General features: G+C 41.2%; 1 protein-coding gene across 1 annotated transcript; it reads left to right on the top strand.

The window, feature by feature from the left end:
- Positions 1-21: 21 nt before the first annotated feature.
- On the top strand, positions 22-21,873 carry LOC112124759 (cytoplasmic dynein 1 heavy chain 1; the record flags this gene model as incomplete). Its single annotated transcript, XM_026646986.1, has 29 exons — positions 22-228; positions 440-678; positions 820-976; positions 2,727-2,954; positions 3,216-3,446; positions 3,596-3,736; positions 4,122-4,355; positions 5,101-5,307; positions 5,390-5,511; positions 7,444-7,609; positions 7,837-8,000; positions 8,339-8,468; positions 10,067-10,200; positions 10,520-10,634; positions 10,795-10,956; positions 11,041-11,255; positions 11,397-11,601; positions 11,776-11,949; positions 12,054-12,173; positions 12,259-12,379; positions 13,433-13,628; positions 14,599-14,716; positions 16,089-16,304; positions 18,387-18,599; positions 18,775-18,902; positions 19,440-19,593; positions 21,052-21,198; positions 21,287-21,437; positions 21,671-21,873. Coding segments are annotated over 29 exons (4,998 nt in total), but the record flags the coding sequence as incomplete, so codon positions are not given.
- Positions 21,874-21,877: the final 4 nt, after the last annotated feature.

The raw sequence follows: 21,877 nt of genomic DNA on the forward strand, positions 1-21,877 counted from the left end.
AAATTTTCCATGTAGATTTTGATCCAGAGTGTGTGTGAAACAATGGTACCCAAACTTATTGCAGAAGACATCCCATTGCTGTTCAGTCTCTTGTCTGATGTATTCCCTGGAGTACAGTATCACTGTGGTGAAATGACAGCCCTGCGAGAGGAGCTTAAGAAAGTGTGTCAGGAAATGTACCTTACATATGGTGATGGAGAAGAAGTTGGTGGCATGTGGGTCGAAAAGGTACGTTGTGATGGTTGTAAATCTTACAATGTAGAGTTGACAAAGTACATATAACACTTTCCATATTCCGTGATACAGAAATCAAATACAACTGCTCCCCAAATAGACAGAATACCTAAAATAAGTTTCAACTTTAAGTGATTCCAGATTAATAGGTTTGAATTTTAATAAATGCAAGTCTTAAATGACAGATCCTTCTGTTTTGTCACAGGTTCTTCAGCTCTATCAAATTACCCAGATCAATCATGGGTTGATGATGGTGGGTCCTTCTGGAAGTGGAAAGAGCATGGCTTGGAGAGTGCTGCTAAAAGCCCTGGAGCGGCTAGAGGGTGTAGAAGGTGTTGCTCACATCATTGATCCAAAAGCAATCAGCAAAGATCACCTCTATGGTACTTTGGATCCAAATACCAGAGAATGGACAGATGGATTGTTTACACATGTCCTGAGAAAGTGAGTCTTAAACATGAATAGCGTATAAGTTAAGAAGTGGCTATTAGAGATATTCTTGCATGTTGTCATTGCCATGGAGGATTGAGGGAAGGGAAAATTACTCTGTTTTTTAACCTACACTAAATGCTTTCCTGAACTTAGGATCATAGACAATGTGAGAGGTGAATTGCAAAAACGACAGTGGATCATCTTTGATGGGGATGTAGATCCTGAATGGGTGGAGAACTTAAACTCCGTGTTGGATGACAACAAACTGCTGACTCTGCCCAATGGAGAACGTCTCAGCCTTCCACCAAATGTAAAGTTCTTTTTGTTTTTACAAACATTTTAGCATTTCTAAATAGTTTAATCTACTAAAAATTTGATCTCTCTGCTGCTTTTGGTAGCTGACATGAACAGGCTCTCATCACACAACCTGTGGGCACAGAGTAAAGTTAATATTGCATCAGAGCAAAAGTGATCTTATGCAATAGTCTGGTTGAATTGCTTAAAAACCCTTCTGTGGTTATGGAGTTTGTCATGTCCGGTTTACCTTGACCCTTCCAGACTAGGAAATACTAGATCATGCATGAATGTCTAATTAGGTGTTAACTTCATAAAGTATTTTATGTATTCAAGACAAAACTAATTTTTATACCACATATTGGCTTTTGGGGAGTTTAGAGAAGCATGTTAACAGCTTTTACAGTAACTCCTCGTTTAACATTGTAGTTATGTTCCTGAAAAATGCTACTTTAAGCAAAATGTTAAGTGAGTCCAATTTCCCCATAAGAATTAATGTAAATGGGGGTCGTGGGGGGGCTAGGTCCCAGGGAAATGTTTTTCACTAGACAAGTCAAGTGTGTGTGTGTGTGTGTGTGTGTGTGTTTGTGTGCGCGCACAGTATAAGTTGTAAACAAACAATTTAATGTACACAGCAATGATGACTGTGAAGCTGGGTTGAGGTGGTGGAGTCAGAGGGTGGGATATTTCCGAGGGAATGCCTTATTGGTAAATGATGAACTAGCACCCGGCTGAGCCCTCGAGGGTTAACACATTGTTAATGGAGCCTCACACTCTACAAGGCAGCAGGAATGGAGGGAGGAGACACAGCATGGCAGTGGCTGCAAACATTCCCTGTGGAAACTGAACGTGATGATGAACTCATGCTATCCCACTGGCGTGCACCACTCCCTCCACTTTCCAAAGTGCCGAGGGGGTGTGTGTGTGTGTGTGTGTGAGAGAGACACGCACACACAACGTGTGGGAGGGGTTGTGACACAGAGAGACACACACACACACCGTGGGTATGTGAAGCACATTGCCCTTTAAGTACACTGACCCCACTCTAAGTACACTGCTTTTTTAGGTAGATCAGCAAGTTGAGACAGCAGCTGCTGCCAGCAAGCTCCCTCCGTCCTGAGCCCTGTCCTGTTCTCTTCCTCCCCCCTGCCCCCTTCCGTGGAGATGGGGTATGGGGAGGGAGACACGCTGACATCAGCACCCCTCTTCCCTCCACCCCCTGCACAGCAAACAGGAGGCTCCCGGGAGCAGCTCCAAGGCAGAGGGTCAGAGCAGCACACGGCAGTGGGGGCAGGGATACCTGAACTGCCCAGCAATTGATAGCCTGCTGGGCAGCTGCTGCACAGGGAACTTAGAGGAGCTGATAGGAGCACCGCCGGTCCACCCTGGTTCCAAGCCCCCACCAGTAGCTCCAACGGGCTACTCTTTCTGCAAGCAGTGGACAAAGCAGGCGGCTGCCAAACAACGCTATAAGGAAGAATTGTGCAACTTTAAACAAGTATGTTCTCTAGGGTGACCAGATGTCCTGATTTTTATAGGGACAGTCCTGATTTTTGGGTCTTTTTCTTATATAGGCTCCTATTACCTCCCCACCCCCGTCCCGATTTTTCACATTTGCTGTCTGGTCACCCAAATGTTCTGTAACAGATCAGTGATGTAACAACGAAACAACGTTAACCGGGACGACGTTATGTGAGGAATTACTGTAATAGATTCAGTAGAACATAAAATCTAACTTATTTTAAATGTGTGCACTTTCTCTCTAGGTGCGTATCATGTTTGAGGTACAGGATCTGAAATATGCTACTCTGGCCACAGTGTCAAGGTGCGGAATGGTCTGGTTCAGTGAAGATGTCTTAAGCACTGACATGATATTCAATAACTTCTTGGCCAGACTACGAAACATCCCTCTGGATGAAGGTGAAGAGGAAGCTCAGCGCAGGCGAAAGGGCAAAGAAGATGAAAGTGAAGAAGCAGCTTCTCCAATGTTGCAGGTATATCTTGGAATGGATTGTAATACTGTGGACTGACACCAGACCCACTAAAAGAAGCTTTCGAGGCACTTCCTAATCTTACAGGCTGTACTGAATATAAATAGAGATTGAGTTAACAAAATATAACTTGCATGTTGTATTCCCCAATTAAAGTATGACACTTTGAACCCATGCTATAGACAAACTTATTTTAAAATGTAGTGTTATGACTTAAGACTACAAACCAAGTTCCTTGAACAATGCTAATGTCTTTACCAACAGATTCAAAGAGATGCAGCAACAATTATGCAGCCCTATTTCACATCTAATGGACTGGTGACTAAAGCTCTTGAACATGCTTTCAAGTTAGAGCATATCATGGACCTCACTCGCTTGCGCTGTCTTGGTTCATTGTTCTCTATGTTGCATCAGGCTTGCCGCAATGTAGACCAGTACAATGCAAACCATCCCGACTTCCCTATGCAGATAGATCAACTGGAGCGTTATATCCAGGTAAAGTAAATACTGCAGTAAAGTGATCTGAAAGCCTAAAGATGAACACAGTTACCAGGCTCTCCTTGTATTTTCTTCAGCTGTCCTTCGAACACAAGTAATACTTTTTTGCATTTGTGTGGACTAATCTTTCTCCTGTCTTCCATCAGAGATACCTGGTCTATGCAATACTGTGGTCTCTCTCTGGAGACAGCCGTCTGAAAATGAGAGCAGAGCTGGGAGAATACATTAGGAGAATCACCACTGTACCATGGCCCACAGCACCCAACATACCCATAATTGATTATGAGGTAATAGCCTCTTGTACTTGGTATAGGTTAAAAACCTAATTCCTAAGGAAACAAAACCTGAATGACACTATTTCTAAATTAACCTCTCTCAATGGGATTAAATCAGTATCTCACAAGTTAGCTCAAGGCAAGCCACTCTACAATTGATTTTTTTTTTTTGCCTTTTTGTTTGTTTGTTTGTTCAGTTGGTACATAATGTACTGTGTAGTCCAAACGTCTTCTAAACTAGTCCCACAGCATCAAATTTGCAGGTGTTAAAATTTTAACTGAGTTCACAGATTAAAGCATGAAGTTGTGTAAAATAAGCTGGGGTTGTGATGAGAACCCCATTGGAACCCATTTCTCTACTAAATTTTATACATTAACTATATTTCTGTTCACCTAGGTGTCGATTACAGGTGAGTGGGTCCCATGGCAGTCCAAGGTTCCTCAGATTGAAGTTGAGACACACAAGGTTGCTGCTCCTGATGTTGTAGTACCAACCCTAGATACCGTCCGCCATGAAGCTTTGCTGTATACTTGGCTAGCGGAACACAAACCCCTGGTGCTCTGTGGCCCACCAGGTTCTGGAAAGACTATGACCCTTTTCAGTGCTCTCAGAGCCCTCCCTGATATGGAGGTAACTATTCTGTTTATATGTACGTTATTGAATAATTGCAAATGTATAACAAGTAAAAGCTGCCTACAAGGTTACTCTAATGATTACTGCAACACCTCTCTACTTACATGGTAAAAACTTCATTGTATCAGAGCTCTTTGCTCAGCTAAATGAATGTATCCTAACTGTTACTACCTCATAGAGTGTTATAAGATCTGTAAAATGGGAGTGGAAACTGAAGCAGAAATTAGTGTCTTGCCCATAGTCACCAGGAAGATCTAGACTCTTCCGAACTCCAGGAGTCCCTTCATGTCAAGGCCATCTATTGTTCCTTTCTAACTAGCACCAGTAGTACTGGCTTTTTTTTTTTTTTCACTTGTTTAGTATTAAATCAAAAGTATTTCGAGTTCAGGTGGCTGTTCCGTCTAGGTATGAGTGTTTAAACCAGTTAACAGTGTTGAGAGACGGTATGTATTCTAACAAGTGGGTACAACTGGCAGATAACAGACTTTGATGACAGTCTATAAGGAATTTTACATATCTGTAGTGATCCAAATACTTGTGTAAACAGCATCCAGTGATCAGTATCTAGTCAACCTACAGCATATATTTTCAATCTGAAGGCCAAGTTGTAACATATATTTGTTACTGAGGAATGATAATCTACTGAAACTTGGTTCTAAGACTTTAAACTATTAAAATGTATCAAATGTCTTCATGGATTTACCTCTTTCACCCTTGGTTTTTGTTTTTTTTTTTTTTTAAGGTGGTTGGACTTAACTTCTCTAGTGCTACTACCCCAGAGCTACTTTTGAAAACTTTTGATCATTACTGTGAGTACAGGCGTACACCTAATGGAGTGGTGCTGGCTCCTGTGCAGCTAGGAAAGTGGCTGGTGCTGTTCTGTGATGAAATCAACTTGCCAGATATGGATAAGTATGGCACGCAGAGAGTCATATCCTTCATTAGACAGGTTTGTTTTGTTGTGAAACTAAGGATTATACTATTATATTATTATGGGAACTTTCTTGTATTAAAACAATTCCCTCATTCAGATGGTGGAACATGGAGGCTTCTACCGTACATCGGATCAGACCTGGGTGAAATTAGAGAGGATTCAGTTTGTTGGAGCTTGTAACCCACCTACTGATCCTGGAAGGAAACCGCTTTCAAATAGGTAAATACTAGTCTGAAGCTACTAAAACTATAGTCCTGATCTGCAAAATGGAGTATCTGATGCCTTTACATTCTAATACTGGAATCTAGTTTGTAGCATCAAATATTGGTTTAAAAATACCTTGCATCCAAATGAGCTGCTCATTAATGGTCCAGCAAGCTCCTGTTGATCTTCAATAAGTCTTGGAGCACGGGAAGTTCCGAAGACTGGAAGAAAGCTGCTAAAATGCCAGTTTTTAAAAAGGGTAAATGGGATGACCTAGATCCCAGCCAAAATAATGGCGTGGCTGATACAGGACTTGATTGTTAACTAAAAGAGAGCAATGTAACTAATACAAATCAACATGGGTTAATGGAAAATAGATCCTGTCAAACTAACTTTGTTGTTTTTGATGAGATTGCAAGTTTAGCTGATAAAGGTAATAGTGTTGACATAATATACTCACTTAGGTAAGGCATTTGACCTGGTACTGTATGGCAATTTGGTTTAAAAACAAAAACAAACTAGAATGATATAAAAGTAACATGGCACCCATTAAATGGATTAAAAACTGGCTAGCTGATAAGTCTCAAAATGTAACTATTAACGGGGAGCCATTATTGAGTGGGCTTATTTCCATTAGGGTTTGGTTCTTGGCCATATGATTTTTAACATCTTTATCAGTTACCTGGAAGAGAACAAAATAATCACTGACTGTTTGCAGAGGACCCAAAATTGGGAGGATGGTAAATAATGACGAGAACAGGTCACTGATTCACAGCAATCGGTGTCACGTGGTAAACTGGGCGCAAGCAGTTAATATGCATTTTAATAAAGCTAAATGTAAATGTATACATCTAGGAACAAAGAAGGTTGGCCATACTTACAGGTTGGGGGACTCTATCCTGAGAGAGGTTTGGGGATCATTGTGGATAATCAGTTGAACTTGAGCTCCCCGCTGAACATGGAACACTGTGGCCAAAAGAGCTAATGCAATCCTGGGATGCTTAAATGGGGATCACAAATAGGAATAAAAAGGCTTACTTGATCTCTGTATTCGGCACTGGTGTGACCACTGCTGGAATCTGTGTCCAGTTCTGGTGCCCACAATTCAAGAAAGATGTTGACAAATTGAAGAGAGTTCAGAGAAGAGCCACAAGAATGATAAAGGATTAGAAAATGTGCTTTTATAATGATGGACTCAAAATGCTCAAGCTATTTAGTTTAACAAAGAATAGGTTAAGGAGGGACTTGATAGGTACTCACAGACCAACATGGGGAACAAATATTTAATAATGGGCTCTTCAGCTTCCAGCCACTGGATCATGTTATACCTTTCTTTGCTAGACTGAAGCTAGACAACTTCAAACTGGAATCAAGGCATACATTTTTAACAGTGAGAGTAATTAGCCATTGGAATAACTTACCAAGGGTGAATTCTGCATCATTCACAATTTTTAAATCGAGATAGTAGCATTTTTTTCTAAAAGATGCCCTGGGAATTATTTTGGGGAAGTTCTACCACCTGTTTTATATGGGAGGTTAGACAAGATTTCTTCTGGCCTTAGAATCTATGAAGAACACAGACTGTACTCCATTCACATTCCTGTACTTCAAAGAGGACTTTGTTTTAGCCAACGGGGTGGTGGCTAAGGTGAGTGCTGAACATTACTCACTTCAGAGGCTGAGAATGCTGTTGTGAAATTAATAGTTATTTTTACCCTATGAAACAAGCAGCTTGGATCAGAAACAAACCGATATGATGTGATATTGCAGAGTACAAGTCAGTAATTGACTCTCCTACTTTGACTTTTAGTGGCTTAATTTGAGATGAAATCTCCACCAAGGATGGCAGTTGTTTTGAATATTGAAAATAGATAGGTCAGGTCTAGTCTAGCTGAGTTGGATGAAGTCTTTCCTGGTATGAACACTAAGCTATTGGACCTCTTTCAGGTTTTTACGCCATGTCCCTGTGGTGTATGTGGACTATCCTGGACCAGCTTCACTTACTCAGATATATGGAACATTCAATCGTGCAATGCTGAGGCTTATCCCATCGCTCCGCACATATGCAGAACCTCTTACTGCTGCCATGGTAGAGTTCTACACAATGTCACAGGTAACTTGCTCTACACACTATTCCCAACTTCTGCTGACTAGTCCTCTTTCCTTGTTACTTTGCCACTTTAGATAAATCCCAGTGCTTTTTGTTTTGGCCTGCTGCCTGCTTACCCTGTTTTTATTAGCAGTTGTGAGATGGGGGCATGAGAAGCATTGTTTGCATGTTAATTATTGTTGCATAACTTTATCCCATTAGATACTATACCCAGTGTTTTGAATTTTTAGGAAAGGTTCACCCAGGACACACAGCCACACTACATTTATTCACCTCGTGAAATGACTCGATGGGTGAGAGGTATCTCTGAAGCCTTAAGACTATTAGAAACCTTACCTGTTGAAGGCCTTATTAGGATTTGGGCACACGAAGCCTTGCGTCTCTTCCAAGACAGGTAAAGAAACTATGGAAATAGTATTAAAAGTACAAATTGTAGAAATGAACAAAAGTTTAAGTTCATAAAATAAGTGCCACCTACAAAGGCTTATACACATAACCTAAATATGAAGAATAATACCTTTGTGGATTTGAAATCTAGTTCTCTAAGCTCAGGGTAAGAGCAGTGTCTGTTGGATTGCTAAGTAGTTCCAAGTAGATAGAACTGACCTATATGTACAATAGTATTACCCTTTGCCTTAACTTGCTATTTATAGTACTTGGTGTGTCCTTCACATGTATCTGTTTTTAATAGGTGTTGCATGCTTGCTTGTAACTGTGTCTCTCTCTAACTAGACTTGTGGAAGATGAGGAGAGACGTTGGACTGATGAAAACATTGATATGGTAGCTCTGAAACATTTCCCCAACATAGACAAAGAGAAAGCTATGAGCAGACCCATCTTGTACAGCAATTGGCTGTCAAAGGTAAAGAGGGATATCTCAATAGAAGCCTTGATATTGGCAGTTGCAGACACAAAGTATCAGAATAAGAGAGTGAATCTTTGCCAACCACTTCTCTTAGGCAGCGCTTCTTCTAGCATACTAAGCACAGTCCATGATGTGATGGAATTTACCTTTGACAATAAGGATTGCTAACCATTTGGAGTTGGTAAGCAAACACATTTGATGCGGCATGGCATGATGGGTATCCAGCACATAGCAGAACCTGTCCGGGTACCAAGGGAGTAGAACTGTGAATTAGAAGGCAGAGCATATACCCAAACAGGGACTCATCTAGAATATTGAGGGTAACAATTGCAGAAAGTATCTTGGGGTCTTGGACTAGTGCAGTTAGAAGATGTAGGTTGTCTCTTTGGCTTGTTTAACAAATAAGCCAATGGTGTCCGTAACCACACTGGCTAACTAATGACTCAAAGGAGAAGTGCCACCCACTGAGTCACAAGCTTCATTTCCTAGCATCCTGGTTTTCCCTTGGTCTCCCAAGTGATGTTAGTCAGATCATTGCATAACTTGATCTGAGGTATGACCCAAGGTGGTATGATTGTGGAGTACAAGCATACTCAATCTTGTATCTGGCTATATGCTTTCAGAACAATAAATGCCATAGTTGTCTCATAACGAACAATAATGTCTGATCAATAAACTGTTCGTGGCCTTAGATTTTCTTCTGCTCCCCCCCGCCCCAATCCTTTATATGGCTTCAACTGTTGCAGTTGACTTCAAGAAACAATTGTGTAATGCTAATATGTGATTGTAAAGCTCGTCGCTCTGAATGTTTTAGGGTTTGCTTTTCAACGTCCAAGCAGGTATTCATAAATCTACTTCTGTGCCTGCTGGCTAAATGTGCTCCTGTCTGTTTAGACTTATGAAAATGCACTTAACATACATGCACCCAGTGTATTAGGTAACATACCTCAAACAAGTTGAGCCATATGTGTATTCAAATCAGGAATTTGCAGTGATGGTAAAAGTGCCAAGGAGGAGCACAAATACCTATCTACCTGGGAATTTTCTGGCACTTATGGAATATACTGACTTATATTGCCTCTGAAAGTAAGCAGTAGATCATTTTAAATGCCTTACGTTACAGTGGCTCTGCAGACATGATGCATTTTCTATTTGTGCATTGATTTAAATGCAGCATCTGAGCTGTTGTGCAAACTAGTTTTTTCAACTTAAAGTGAAAGTCTGAACTATGCTGCTAAGAGGCACAGCACAGAACTCCTAGCCAGGGGGGGAGTGGGGTGAGGTGGGGGGAACTTAAGGTAGCTTTGAGCCTTAATGGGTTGTCTAAATTGTGCAAGCCAGTTCCCAGGTGCCTGGAGAAATTCTGGGCAGCACTGCTGCCATGGCATGTGACATTATAGGCCCTGCCTGTGGCACATGCTACATCAGAGTCTGAGGGGTTCCCTGTGGCTGTCATCCTCAATTCTTGAGTTGGGAATTCGTGTCACTCCAGCCCCTTTATCCAGCACAGAGGGGTCAGCAGGGTTAGAATCTCTCCCTTAGTCTTAAATTCTAGTCTTAGATCTTTTGCTTACATATTGGCCTCCTTATTCTAGGATTATATCCCAGTGGATCAGGAAGAGCTGAGAGACTATGTAAAAGCCAGGCTGAAAGTGTTTTATGAAGAAGAACTTGATGTGCCACTAGTGCTGTTCAATGAAGTTTTGGATCATGTGCTAAGAATTGACCGGTAAGCTGAATTTCCAACTTCTGGGTTTGTCTAGTTTGAATTGTAAAACAAATCTGTATTCAGACTAGTCCAGAATGGCACACCAGTTTATACTGGTGTTCTACTTGGGAGAGGCATTCTGTAAAGGGAGCACTGCAAGGTTGGAATTGTAGCAGACTGAGAAATATTGCCAATAGTCACTTCAGTGTGCCCCCGAACCAGTCACAGTACTAAAAAAAAAAACCAGGTTAAGTTTGCAAGGAAAGGAGGTTTAGAAATGTTGTGGCTAATTCACAATTTATCAAGCAGTAAACTTACTTGAAGTACCAATCTCTTTCAGAATCTTCCGCCAGCCTCAGGGTCACTTGCTTCTCATTGGAGTTAGTGGAACAGGGAAAACTACTCTCTCACGATTTGTGGCTTGGATGAATGGTTTAAGTGTTTACCAAATAAAGGTTGGTTTAGTTCTATCACTCAACAAAAAAATTGACTGTTAAAGCTTGCAGTTGTCTTGCAGATATTCTATCTTTGGTAAGATAAATGTATAAAGATAAGTCATTGTGTGGGACGATAAGGGCTAAAAAAAGATCAGTAACTATTGCTAAATCTTTATAGGTTCATAGAAAATACACAGGTGAAGACTTTGATGAAGATCTGAGAACGGTCTTCAGACGCTCTGGCTGCAAGAATGAGAAAATAGCATTTATAATGGATGAGTCAAATGTACTGGATTCTGGATTCGTGGAAAAAATGAATAATCTTCTGGCCAATGGAGAGGTAACTTGAGTAAATCTGTGTAAAGTAGCAGTTATGCAGGGAAAATCAAGCCTTTAAGAAAAATATACTTATTTCCTGGATTAGGTTCCTGGTCTCTTTGAAGGAGATGAATATGCCACCCTTATGACTCAATGTAAAGAGGGAGCACAGAAAGAAGGTTTAATGCTAGATTCACATGAAGAACTGTACAAATGGTTCACCAGTCAAGTTATTCACAATCTCCATGTTGTGTTCACCATGAACCCATCTTCTGAGGGCCTGAAGGACAGAGCAGCTACTTCTCCATCTCTCTTCAACAGGTAACTTACTTACTTTGTTGTAGGTTAGCTCCCAGAGTATCTTAACACTTCAGGTCTGTCTTTTTTTAATTAAGAATATTGTTAATACCCTCTTGAAAAAAGAAATTTTGGAAGTTGTAATACGTCTTGTCCTGTCTGCAGGTGTGTCTTGAACTGGTTCGGAGACTGGTCAACTGAAGCACTGTACGAAGTTGGCAAAGAGTTTACAAGCAAAATGGATCTTGAGAAGCCAAACTACATTGTGCCAGACTATATGCCAGTTGTGTATGAGAAGTTACCACAACCGCCATCACATAGGGAAGCTATTGTAAATAGTTGTGTATTTGTTCATCAGACCCTTCATCAGGTGTGTTCTGCCATGCTACTCAGATCTCTAATGTCATGTTCTAGTGGACTGACGCAAGTTCAGTACAACAGTGTTGCTGCTGTGACGGTTTTGAGTTTAAAAAAATCTAGATATTATATAATCCTAATCTTTTATATATACTAACTTTTGACAAAATCTTTTTCCTTTGGGAAGGCTAACGCTCGTCTAGCAAAATGGGGAGGCAGAACTATGGCCATCACACCACGTCACTATTTGGACTTCATCAACCATTATGTCAACTTGTTCAATGAGAAAAGGAGTGAGCTGGAGGAACAGCAGATGCATTTGAATGTTGGTCTTCGAAAGATCAAGGAAACTGTTGACCAGGTACATACCTTTAAACTTTGCTTTTTAATATAAAATTAGAGCTATTAAAACATTTTAAAACTGAGTTTAGTCTGTACAGACTCTAATCTTACCATTCATGTCAGGTGGAAGAACTGCGTAGGGACTTGAGAATAAAGAGCCAGGAGTTGGAAGTAAAGAATGCAGCAGCTAATGACAAGCTGAAAAAAATGGTGAAGCATCAGCAAGAAGCTGAGAAGAAAAAGGTGAAATCAAAGCTTTCTTTACCTTTTGCACATGTACAGTATATTTAGAAATAATATCTTAAAGGTCGCACAATCTTTCTCTTAGGTTATGAGCCAAGACATTCAAGAGAAGCTGCACGAACAGCAAGCAGTAATTGCAGATAAGCAAATGAGTGTGAAGGAGGAGCTAGACAAAGTCGAGCCTGCTGTCATTGATGCTCAGAATGGTAAGTCAACACTGACAAATAACTACAGCATGCCATCCTTTAGGGGTTTGGGGCTGATCCAAAGGCTCTTGAAGTCAGTGGGAGTGCTTCCATTTGCTTCAGTGAACTTTGGGTTCATCCCTTTATCAGCAGTATCTTAATCTTTAGTGTGGCAGCAGTAGAAAGGAAAATAGTTCACTAGCACTACTGAGCTTCCAAACTTCCAATTATTGCTACTGTAGACTTGCATTCTAAGCAGTATTTTTATTAAACTTTGCGCAATAAACTGTCTTAATGGTTCACTGTTTTTTGCCAAGCTTTGCTAGATTTACTTACTATCTTTCAGTATACCAGGGTACATTAGAATTGGAACTCCTGAAACAGGAGTAGGTCAACAAACGCTAGGAAATTTCTGGTATGCAGTAATATGGTCCACATAGTCAGTTAGTCTACAGCACGCTAGCTTGCTGTGCTCTTAGACACCAGCTTGTTGCTCACTGTTTTCTAGACAAACCCCTAACGTGTTCTGTTTCTGCTGCTGCTGCCTCTTAAGAGATAGCAGTGTCCAGTTCATGGAATTAGTGATTTAATAAACGCTACATAAGTATCGTGAATGGAAATACTACCTACAACTTAGTTACTCAAGACTTGGTTACAATGGCTTATCAGTGGGTTGCATAAGAGGAGGAAGGACTTCTAACTCACTATTTGCCTAGGTATACGGCCTCTCGCTGTAGAGGCACAGCCTTGTTTTTAGGCTCCTGTGAACTCAACATAGCTGCCACGTGCAAACTCTTGCTCTTGTAGTGGTACTTGGAGGCCTCTGATAGTTCAGCTTGCTCTCTCTCACATGAGCATACTGGTGGAGAGTTTTCAAAATGTGGAAACCATTTGGTTTTTACAAGAGAGGTTTAATTCATTTTAGATGTTACCTGAAGCTTAAAAATCTCTCAACAATGTCAATGAAGATTTGCTAATTCCTGTCCTTACTGTTTTGCTGTCTTTTCTTCCTTTTTCTCCCCTATCAATACTCTTCCTTTCTCCTGCTCGATCTGGCTTGACCACTGTGATTAACTGTAAAATCAATAAAGCAGCAGCAACTGGTAGAGGTCCGTTCTATGGCCAACCCACCTGGAGCAGTGAAGCTAGCACTAGAGTCCATCTGTCTACTATTGGGTGAAAGTACAACTGACTGGAAACAGATACGTTCCATCATTATGAGGGAAAACTTCATTCCAACTATTGTAAACTTTTCTGCTGAGGAGATCAGGTGAATAACTGCAGGTACCGAGCTATTGCTGGGAATATAAATAAATTGTTCACAAGATTTTCACAATAGAAATCTTACTAGTAGTCACAATTGGTGATGTTAGGGTTTGGTTTCTACCTCACAAAAAGCAGAATTCATCTCGTGTGTGTGCAGAATCTCCACCTTTTATGCAGAGAACAAAATATCAAACTCTGTCATATATTCATGAAGATGATGATCTATCAGGGAGAAGATGTGCATCTCAGAGCTAAATTTTGCTCTTAAAATAAATTTTAAAGTATAGTCTGAGTAGCACATACTGCCATCAGAGCACTGGAGTATAGACTATTCCCAGTAATTGAACTTAAATTTCTTTCATTATTTCCCAGCAGTAGCCTTAAATCCCTGATTGTTGCATGCTGAATCCCTTTTTCATCCCCTTAATAGCTGTGAGCTCTATAAGGAAGCAGCATCTTGTTGAAGTAAGAGCAATGGCCAACCCTCCTGCTGCAGTAAAACTGGCTTTATAATCAATCTCTCTCTTGTTGGGTGAGGAGACAAATGACTAGAGAAAGACAGACCAATTATTCTCAGAGATAATTTCATCAGCAGCATTGTCAACTTTAATACTGAAGATCTAAGGCAGTGGTTCTCAAACTTTTGTACTGGTGACCCCTTTCACATAGCAAGCCTCTGAGTGTGACACCCCTCCCCCCCCCCCCCATAATTTAAAAAACTTTTTTATATTTAACACCATTATAAAAGCTGGAGGCAAAGCAGGGTTTGGGGTGGAGGTTGATAGCTTGTGACACCCCATGTAATAACCTTGCGACCCCCTAAGGGGTCCCGACCCCCAGTTTGAGAACCACTGATAAGGTATTGGTTTTAGTTTATCTACTGTAGTAAAGGGGCAACTTCCTCTCAGTAACTCTGCGCTGAGAGATTCAGCACTTGCACACATGCTGTGTCAAACATAACTCTTCTTTTGCAGTGATTCCATCCGGGAAAAGATGAAGAAGAATTATATGTCAAATCCAAGTTACAATTATGAAATCGTAAACCGAGCATCCTTAGCATGTGGTCCCATGGTAAAATGGGCAATTGCACAGGTAACTCATCTTCAGTAGATGCGCCAATGTAGAATGCTTCAGTGTTGTGGGAAATCTAACACCTAGTGATAAGTGCAAGTTCTAAGGTGCTGGAAATATGCAAGGACTCAGAATTGGCAGACTTCCATCACTCAAAGATCTGTGGCATCTTGTCTAGCTTGCTATTGTAGAGGTAAAAACAGAAATTGGTCTCAAGTGAACATGCAGAGTAAGGTGCTGAATGTTAGATGGGGGAGGGATAGCTCAGTGGTTTGAGCATTGGCCTGTTAAACCCAGGGTTGTGAGTTCAATCCTTGAGGGGGCCACTTAGGGATCTGGGGCAAAAACAGTACTTGGTCCTGCTAGTGAAGGGAGGGGGCTGGACTTGATGACCTTTCAAGGTCCCTTCCAGTTCTAGGAGATAGGATATCTCCATTAATTTTATTTATTTATTTCTTGAATACTCTGTTAACTGTTCTGTGATTAACAGGATCCTGTAGTACATTTCATAAGAACATGTATATAATGATTGCAACCCTACAACTTACTTTTTCAAAAGACAATTGAAAATCACTGTTTTAATAATAGTGACTAATGGCTGGTCTTTTTGCTCTGTAGCCAGGTTTGTGTACGCACAGACCAGATTTTGTTGCCTTGTTTGATCTCGTTTCCCCCACCTGACAAGGGTGGGGAATGTTGTAGAGCAGTGTGATCATGTCTTATTGAGGGGAGGGCATCTAGCTCTGAAGTAATGTAAATGGCAAGCACAGATGGCATCTCATCCAGCCCTATTCAAAGCCAAGGTTGGTTATTTGTGGGTGTAGGCTTTGGCTGAGGGTTTCCGGGTGGGATTTTAGAAGCTTGAGTAGAGTGCTATTATGGGAAAACTGGAGGGCTTCTTCAGTGGGGGCAGGGGCAGGCTAATCCCAGTGTGCAGGGAAAAGGATACACTAATTTGGTACTTACCCCATAGGATAAGCTTCCCTCTTCTAGCCTTCCAGACTCATTGCAGGATCTCCCCTGCCTTCATCCTACACTCCCTGAAAGAGAGCTCTGGCATCATGGGCAATTGTCTCTGCACTGCACGATTGAATTTGAAATTTGATTGAAATCTGGAGGCTTCTCAAAGAACATCATTCTCGCTTCAGTGAGATGAATAGTGCAGTTCACACCTCTTGGCTGTTTCAGGCCACCTGCAGACTCACAATAGTGAATCAGTTTAAGTAGAAGACTAGAAACTTAACCTTTTTAAAATGAAAGCCTGAATACCTAAAATCCTGAGGGGTGCCCTCAATCCATAAAAAATTATGCTTGCTGACTTGCATGGTCCCAAGTCACGTGGTAAGTTCCATTCTAGAAAGTATCTAGAACTGACTGTTCACATGTTTCACAGCTGAATTATGCTGATATGTTGAAGCGAGTAGAACCCCTCCACAATGAACTACAGAAACTGGAGGATGAAGCCAAAGACAATCAACAGAAAGCTAATGAGGTAGAACAGATGATTCGTGATCTCGAGGCCAGTATTGCTCGCTACAAGGAAGAGTATGCAGTGCTGATTTCGGAGGCTCAAGCAATTAAGGCGGACCTGGCTGCAGTTGAAGCAAAAGTGAGAATACTCAATGTACCATTTTGTCCATTTTACTGACTTTTCTTTAATGTTTCAGGGGGTGGGAATAGTGGCTTTCAAACATTCTGTATACCTTTCTAACACAGAATGCTTTAATGGCCTCTCTACACAACAGTTTGCCTTTCAATATGTTTCCTCCTTTGGACTTCTTACAAAGAGCTTTGCTGACCATTGATAAACAGACCAGAGTGAGGATTGCTCTTCCAGTCACTGCCTCATGCTGGGCACCCAATTAAATTGGCAATCTGTCTGATCAGGACTAGGCTAGCAGGTGGGATGTTACTCAACCAAGGAAAGCTAGCATAGGTAAAGCAAAGCCAGTCCTCTTTCACAAGCACAAAATTCACCCATTAAAATGATCAATTCTGTAAGTCTCAAATGTGTTTCAGAGGAATTGTGATTACTTAATGTTTTTAATAGAGTTGAGTGTCTGCCTTTTCTCATATTTTAAAACTATCTTGCAGGGTAACTGCTATATTAATGTTCTCTTCAGACAAGACTAGTGAAGTCAGGTTAAACGGTCCATACAAATGTCCTCTTATTTTTTGGTTCCTTAAGCTGCACTGATGGAATCATAAAAATGTAGGGCTGAAAGTGAACTCGAGTCCAGCCCCCTTTGCTGCAGCAGGGTAAAATAAACCTCCTTTATCCTTGACAGGTGTCTGTCCAATCTGTTTTTTTTTTTTAAATGTCCAATAATGGGAATTCCACAACCTCCCTTGGAAGACTATTCCGGAGCTTAACTACTTATAGTTGGAAAGTTTTTTTCCTCATATCTAATCTATATTTCCCTTGCTGCAGATTAAGCCCCTTGCTTCTCAACCTACCTTAAGTGGACACGGAGAACAATTGATCAGTCCTCTTTAGAACAGCCCTTAACATATTGGAAGACTTTCACCGTGGTTGTCTTTTTCTCGAGGCCAAACATGCCCAGTTTTTTAACCTTTTCTCATAAGACAGGTTTTCTAAACATTTAATCATTTTTGTTGTCCTTCTCTGGAAATTCTCCAACCTGTCCACATTTTTCCTAAAGTGTGATATCCAGAACTGGACACAGTAATCCAGCTGAGCCATGATTGCTGTATAGACTGGGACCAGTACCTCCCAGGTCTGTCTTACAACACTCCTGTTAATACGTTCCAGAATATTAACCTTTTTTGCAGCTGCACCACATTGATCACTCATATTCAATTTGTGATCCGATATAACCCCCAGATCCTCTTCAGCCTAGCCACCTAGATCCTAGCCCAGGGGTGGCCAACCTGTGGCTCTGGAGCCCCATGCGGCTCTTCAGAAGTTAATGAGGCTCCTTGTATTGGCACTGACTCCAGGGCTGGAGCTACAGGCACCAACTTTCCAATGTGCCGGGGAGTGCTCACTGCTCAACACCTGGCTCTGCCCCAGGCCCTGCCCCCACTCCACCCCTTCCCGCCCCCTCCCCTGAGTCTGTCGTGCCCTCGCTCCTCCCTCTCCTGCCCAGAGCCTTCTGCACGCCACGAAACAGCTGATCGGGAGGTGCAGGGAGGTGCTGATCCGCAGGGCTGCCTGTGGGCAGTAGGAGCGGAGGGTGGGAGTGGGGAGCTCATGGTAGGCTGCTGACATATTACTGTGGCCCTTTGGCAATGTACATTGGTAAATTTTGGCTCCTTCTCAGGCTCAGGTTGGCCACCCCTGTCCTAGCAGTTATTCCCTGTTCTGTAGTTTGGCATTTATTCTTTTTTCCCCTTCCTGAATTTCTCTTGCGGAATTCAGATCAGTTCTCCAATTTGTCAAGGTTGTTTTGCATTCTAATCCTGTTTTCCAAAATGTTTGCAATCCTTCTGTCCCTTTCCACTACCAGAACCATAAAATTCATAGCCCAAGAATACTAACAACCAAACTTCCAGAGTTGTGCATGCACTCATAGTTGTTTTCTGGACATACGTAATTCTGAAAATTTGGGTCAAAAGTCTGGTGTGTTGGGCACACTTGTCTGTCCGTATAGGTTGCAAATGCGATAATTATGGGAGCCTTCATTTTGAATAAAGATGTATATTATATTGACCATTCCTTAATTTCTAGGTAAACCGTAGCACTGCACTCTTGAAGAATCTGTCTGCTGAACGTGAAAGATGGGAGAAGACAAGTGAAACCTTCAAGAACCAGATGTCCACTATTGCAGGAGACTGTTTGCTTTCAGGAGCTTTTATTGCTTATGCTGGGTACTTTGACCAGCAAATGCGACAGAACTTGTTCACTACATGGTCCCATCACTTGCAGCAAGCAAATATCCAGGTAAAGATTGCTCCACAATTACTAATGTCATGACTACCACAAGTGTTAACATTGATTGTAATGAGTTACTGCTTCGTAAAGGGGAAATCACAAGGTGTTCACAAAAGATAAAGATCAAATTTGATCAAACTTTGGGCTCTCTTTGGGCAAGTAATAATAATGTTTTACTCTTCAGTTCCGTACAGACATTGCAAGGACAGAATACCTTTCCAATGCAGATGAGCGTCTTTGCTGGCAAGCAAGTTCTCTACCTGCAGATGACCTGTGCACAGAAAACGCTATCATGCTTAAGCGGTTTAATAGGTACTTCATTTGTACAATAAGTACAGAATGTATGGGGATAAACTTAACAATGGATCGGTGCACAGAACTCCCACTGAAGTCAATGGAATTTGCACACACCTATCAAAAGGAAAACTTGATTGAAACTTTATCATCCAACTGAATATAAATGCTTTGAGAGAATTTTGAGCACTGTCTGATATCTACATAGTACCCATGATAGCAAATTAAATGCAAGTCTTAATAATCTCCTTCCCTTGTGTTTATAAGCAAAACAACTTGCATCTTTAGTATACTTCACTATTATACCAACTTAGCTCAAACTGAAACTGTTAGTCTGTATTGACTGAAACAGTAAAGTACCCTTTTGATAATTGTATCTAGTTAGATCATTTAACTATGTTATCGTCTCCAAACAATGACCCTCCATATTTCATTACATGAGCCCACATTCTCCAAAAAAGATTTAGAATATTAACTCAACCTGAGTGGACTAAATGGCTTCTATCAGAAGCCTTAAATCAGTCATATGATGGAAATATTTTTTCACTAATTTAGGTATCCACTGATCATTGATCCTTCTGGACAAGCCACAGAGTTCATTATGAATGAATACAAGGACCGTAAGATCACTCGTACTAGCTTTTTGGATGATGCTTTCAGAAAGAACTTGGAAAGTGCACTGAGATTTGGTAACCCTCTACTCGTCCAGGTTAGTCTCTTGTTTACATAAATTAAAAAAAAATTGTGGTTACATTTCCTAGGAAGTACACTTGAAATCTTCACTTGCTGGGGCTTAGTTTTATTGCTGCTCTGGCAATTCTGTGCTTTTCAGGTAATGAATAAATGAAGGTCCTTGTATAGACAATGGATCAAAATGCAGCAAAGATCATCATCTTCCTTACCTGTTGTTCTAACCACATTGCTCCCTCTCTCCTACCATATCAAGGTCAAATTTAAAGGCCTTTCTCAGGTGTGCCCCTTGCTACTTAATAATTTGTCACCTATTGTGCCCCTTCTGATTTGACTATCCAGTCTGCTTGTCCACTCCCCTTCAGTGACTCTTTACACACCATCCCTTCTGCACAGAACAGTCCCTACACTGATCTATAATGCTCCTGGTTTTAAAAAAAAATCTTTAAAACTCACTTCTATGGATGTCTGCAGTAAATAGTCAGTGTTGAAATAGCTAGGTTGGAGCAGATGGGAGAAGCCAGATTGGCTTGATGAAAATACAAAAAGGCAAATGTATGCATGTATATAAAAAAGTACATCTGTTTAGAGATGGCACCCATTTCTGTAGTATCCAAGCACCTCACAACACCTTAAGACAGGGGTGGCCAACCTGTGGCTCCGGAGCCACATGCGGCTCTTCAGAAGTTAATATGTGGCTCCTTGTATAGGCACTGACTCCGGGGCTGGAGCTATAGGCACCAATGTGCCAGGGGGTGCTTGCTGCTCAATCCCTGCCCCCACTCCGCCCAGTGCCCCCCACTCTTCCCACCCCACACAGCTGATCGGGAGGTACGCGGAGGGAGGGAGAGGTACTGATCGGCGGGGCTGCCGGTGGATGGGAGAACTGATGGGGGGCTGCTGACATATTACTGTGGCTCTTTGGAAATGTACATTGATAAATTCTGGCTCCTTCTCAGGCTCAGGTTGGCCACCCATGCCTTAAGAAATAAGGATATATTATCCCTATAGCACAGATGGTAAAACTGAGGCACAGATTAATTTACTTTCCAAAGGTGTCGGTTTCCATCACCCTCTTATTGTTTGTGCTTTTAAACTGTGAGGTGCAGGATTCAGGTAACAATGGTAGCATCACTTCTGATTGGGGCCTCTTGGTGCTAGTTATAATCTGATATCTACACAATGAAAACAGCAAAATTAAGAAATCCAAACAGGAAACGTTACTTAGGTATGTAATCCATCATCCAAAATGTCTGAATAGTACTTGATCCTAAAAATTAGCTTATTGTATGGGGAATAACATTGGACTAACAGTAGTTACACACATGACCAAATCTTCATGTGGATTACTACTAGACCTTTTCCCAAGCAGGGGAAAAAATGTGATCCAGATCAAACTTTATTCAAGCTTGTTCCAGCACAGGTCCATTTTAGCTACTGTTCTGTTCATTACTCTCACAATTGTACTGCTGTTTAGGATGTGGAGAGCTATGACCCAATTCTGAATCCTGTGCTGAATCATGAAGTCCGGAGAACTGGAGGTCGAGTGCTTATTACCCTGGGAGACCAAGATATTGACTTGTCACCGTCCTTTGTCATCTTCCTCTCCACCAGAGATCCAACAGTAAGGAACACTTACAAATTTGTTTAGCTTTCAGCAGGGCAGAACACATATTAAGCCAACAAAATGATCCTGATATTTATTTTGATAGGTTGAATTTCCCCCGGATCTCTGCTCTCGTGTTACGTTTGTCAATTTCACAATAACTCGCAGTAGTTTACAGAGTCAGTGTCTGAATGAGGTCCTGAAAGCTGAAAGACCAGATGTTGATGAAAAACGTTCTGACCTCCTTAAACTTCAAGGTAGGTTTCTTAAAAATCAAACCATGAAAATGAGTCATAATTAGTCAGAGAATAAACTTGACAGTCACTCTCTTACTAATATACAGCTATTCTTTTTATAGTTGAGGAATGTGATATTTTGTAACACTATGTTTCAAAGCATACAGGAGATATGACAAACGATATAGAATAAAATGTTTGTATAGGTTATATGCAATGCGTGTGATCACAGATCTCAATTTGTTTTACTTAAGGTGAATTCCAACTGCGTTTGCGGCAGTTAGAAAAATCTCTGCTACAAGCTCTCAATGAAGTGAAGGGACATATTTTAGATGACACAAACATAACTACTTTAGAGACCCTAAAGAAGGAAGCAGCAGAGGTCACCAGAAAAGTAGAAGAGACTGATATTGTCATGCAAGAGGTGGAGACTGTATCTCAGCAGTATTTGCCACTTTCTA

The sequence above is a fragment of the Terrapene carolina genome, unplaced genomic scaffold (genome assembly GCF_002925995.2).
Source record: "Terrapene carolina triunguis isolate 2854851 unplaced genomic scaffold, T_m_triunguis-2.0 Scaffold50392, whole genome shotgun sequence".
Lineage (NCBI taxonomy): Eukaryota > Metazoa > Chordata > Testudines > Emydidae > Terrapene > Terrapene triunguis.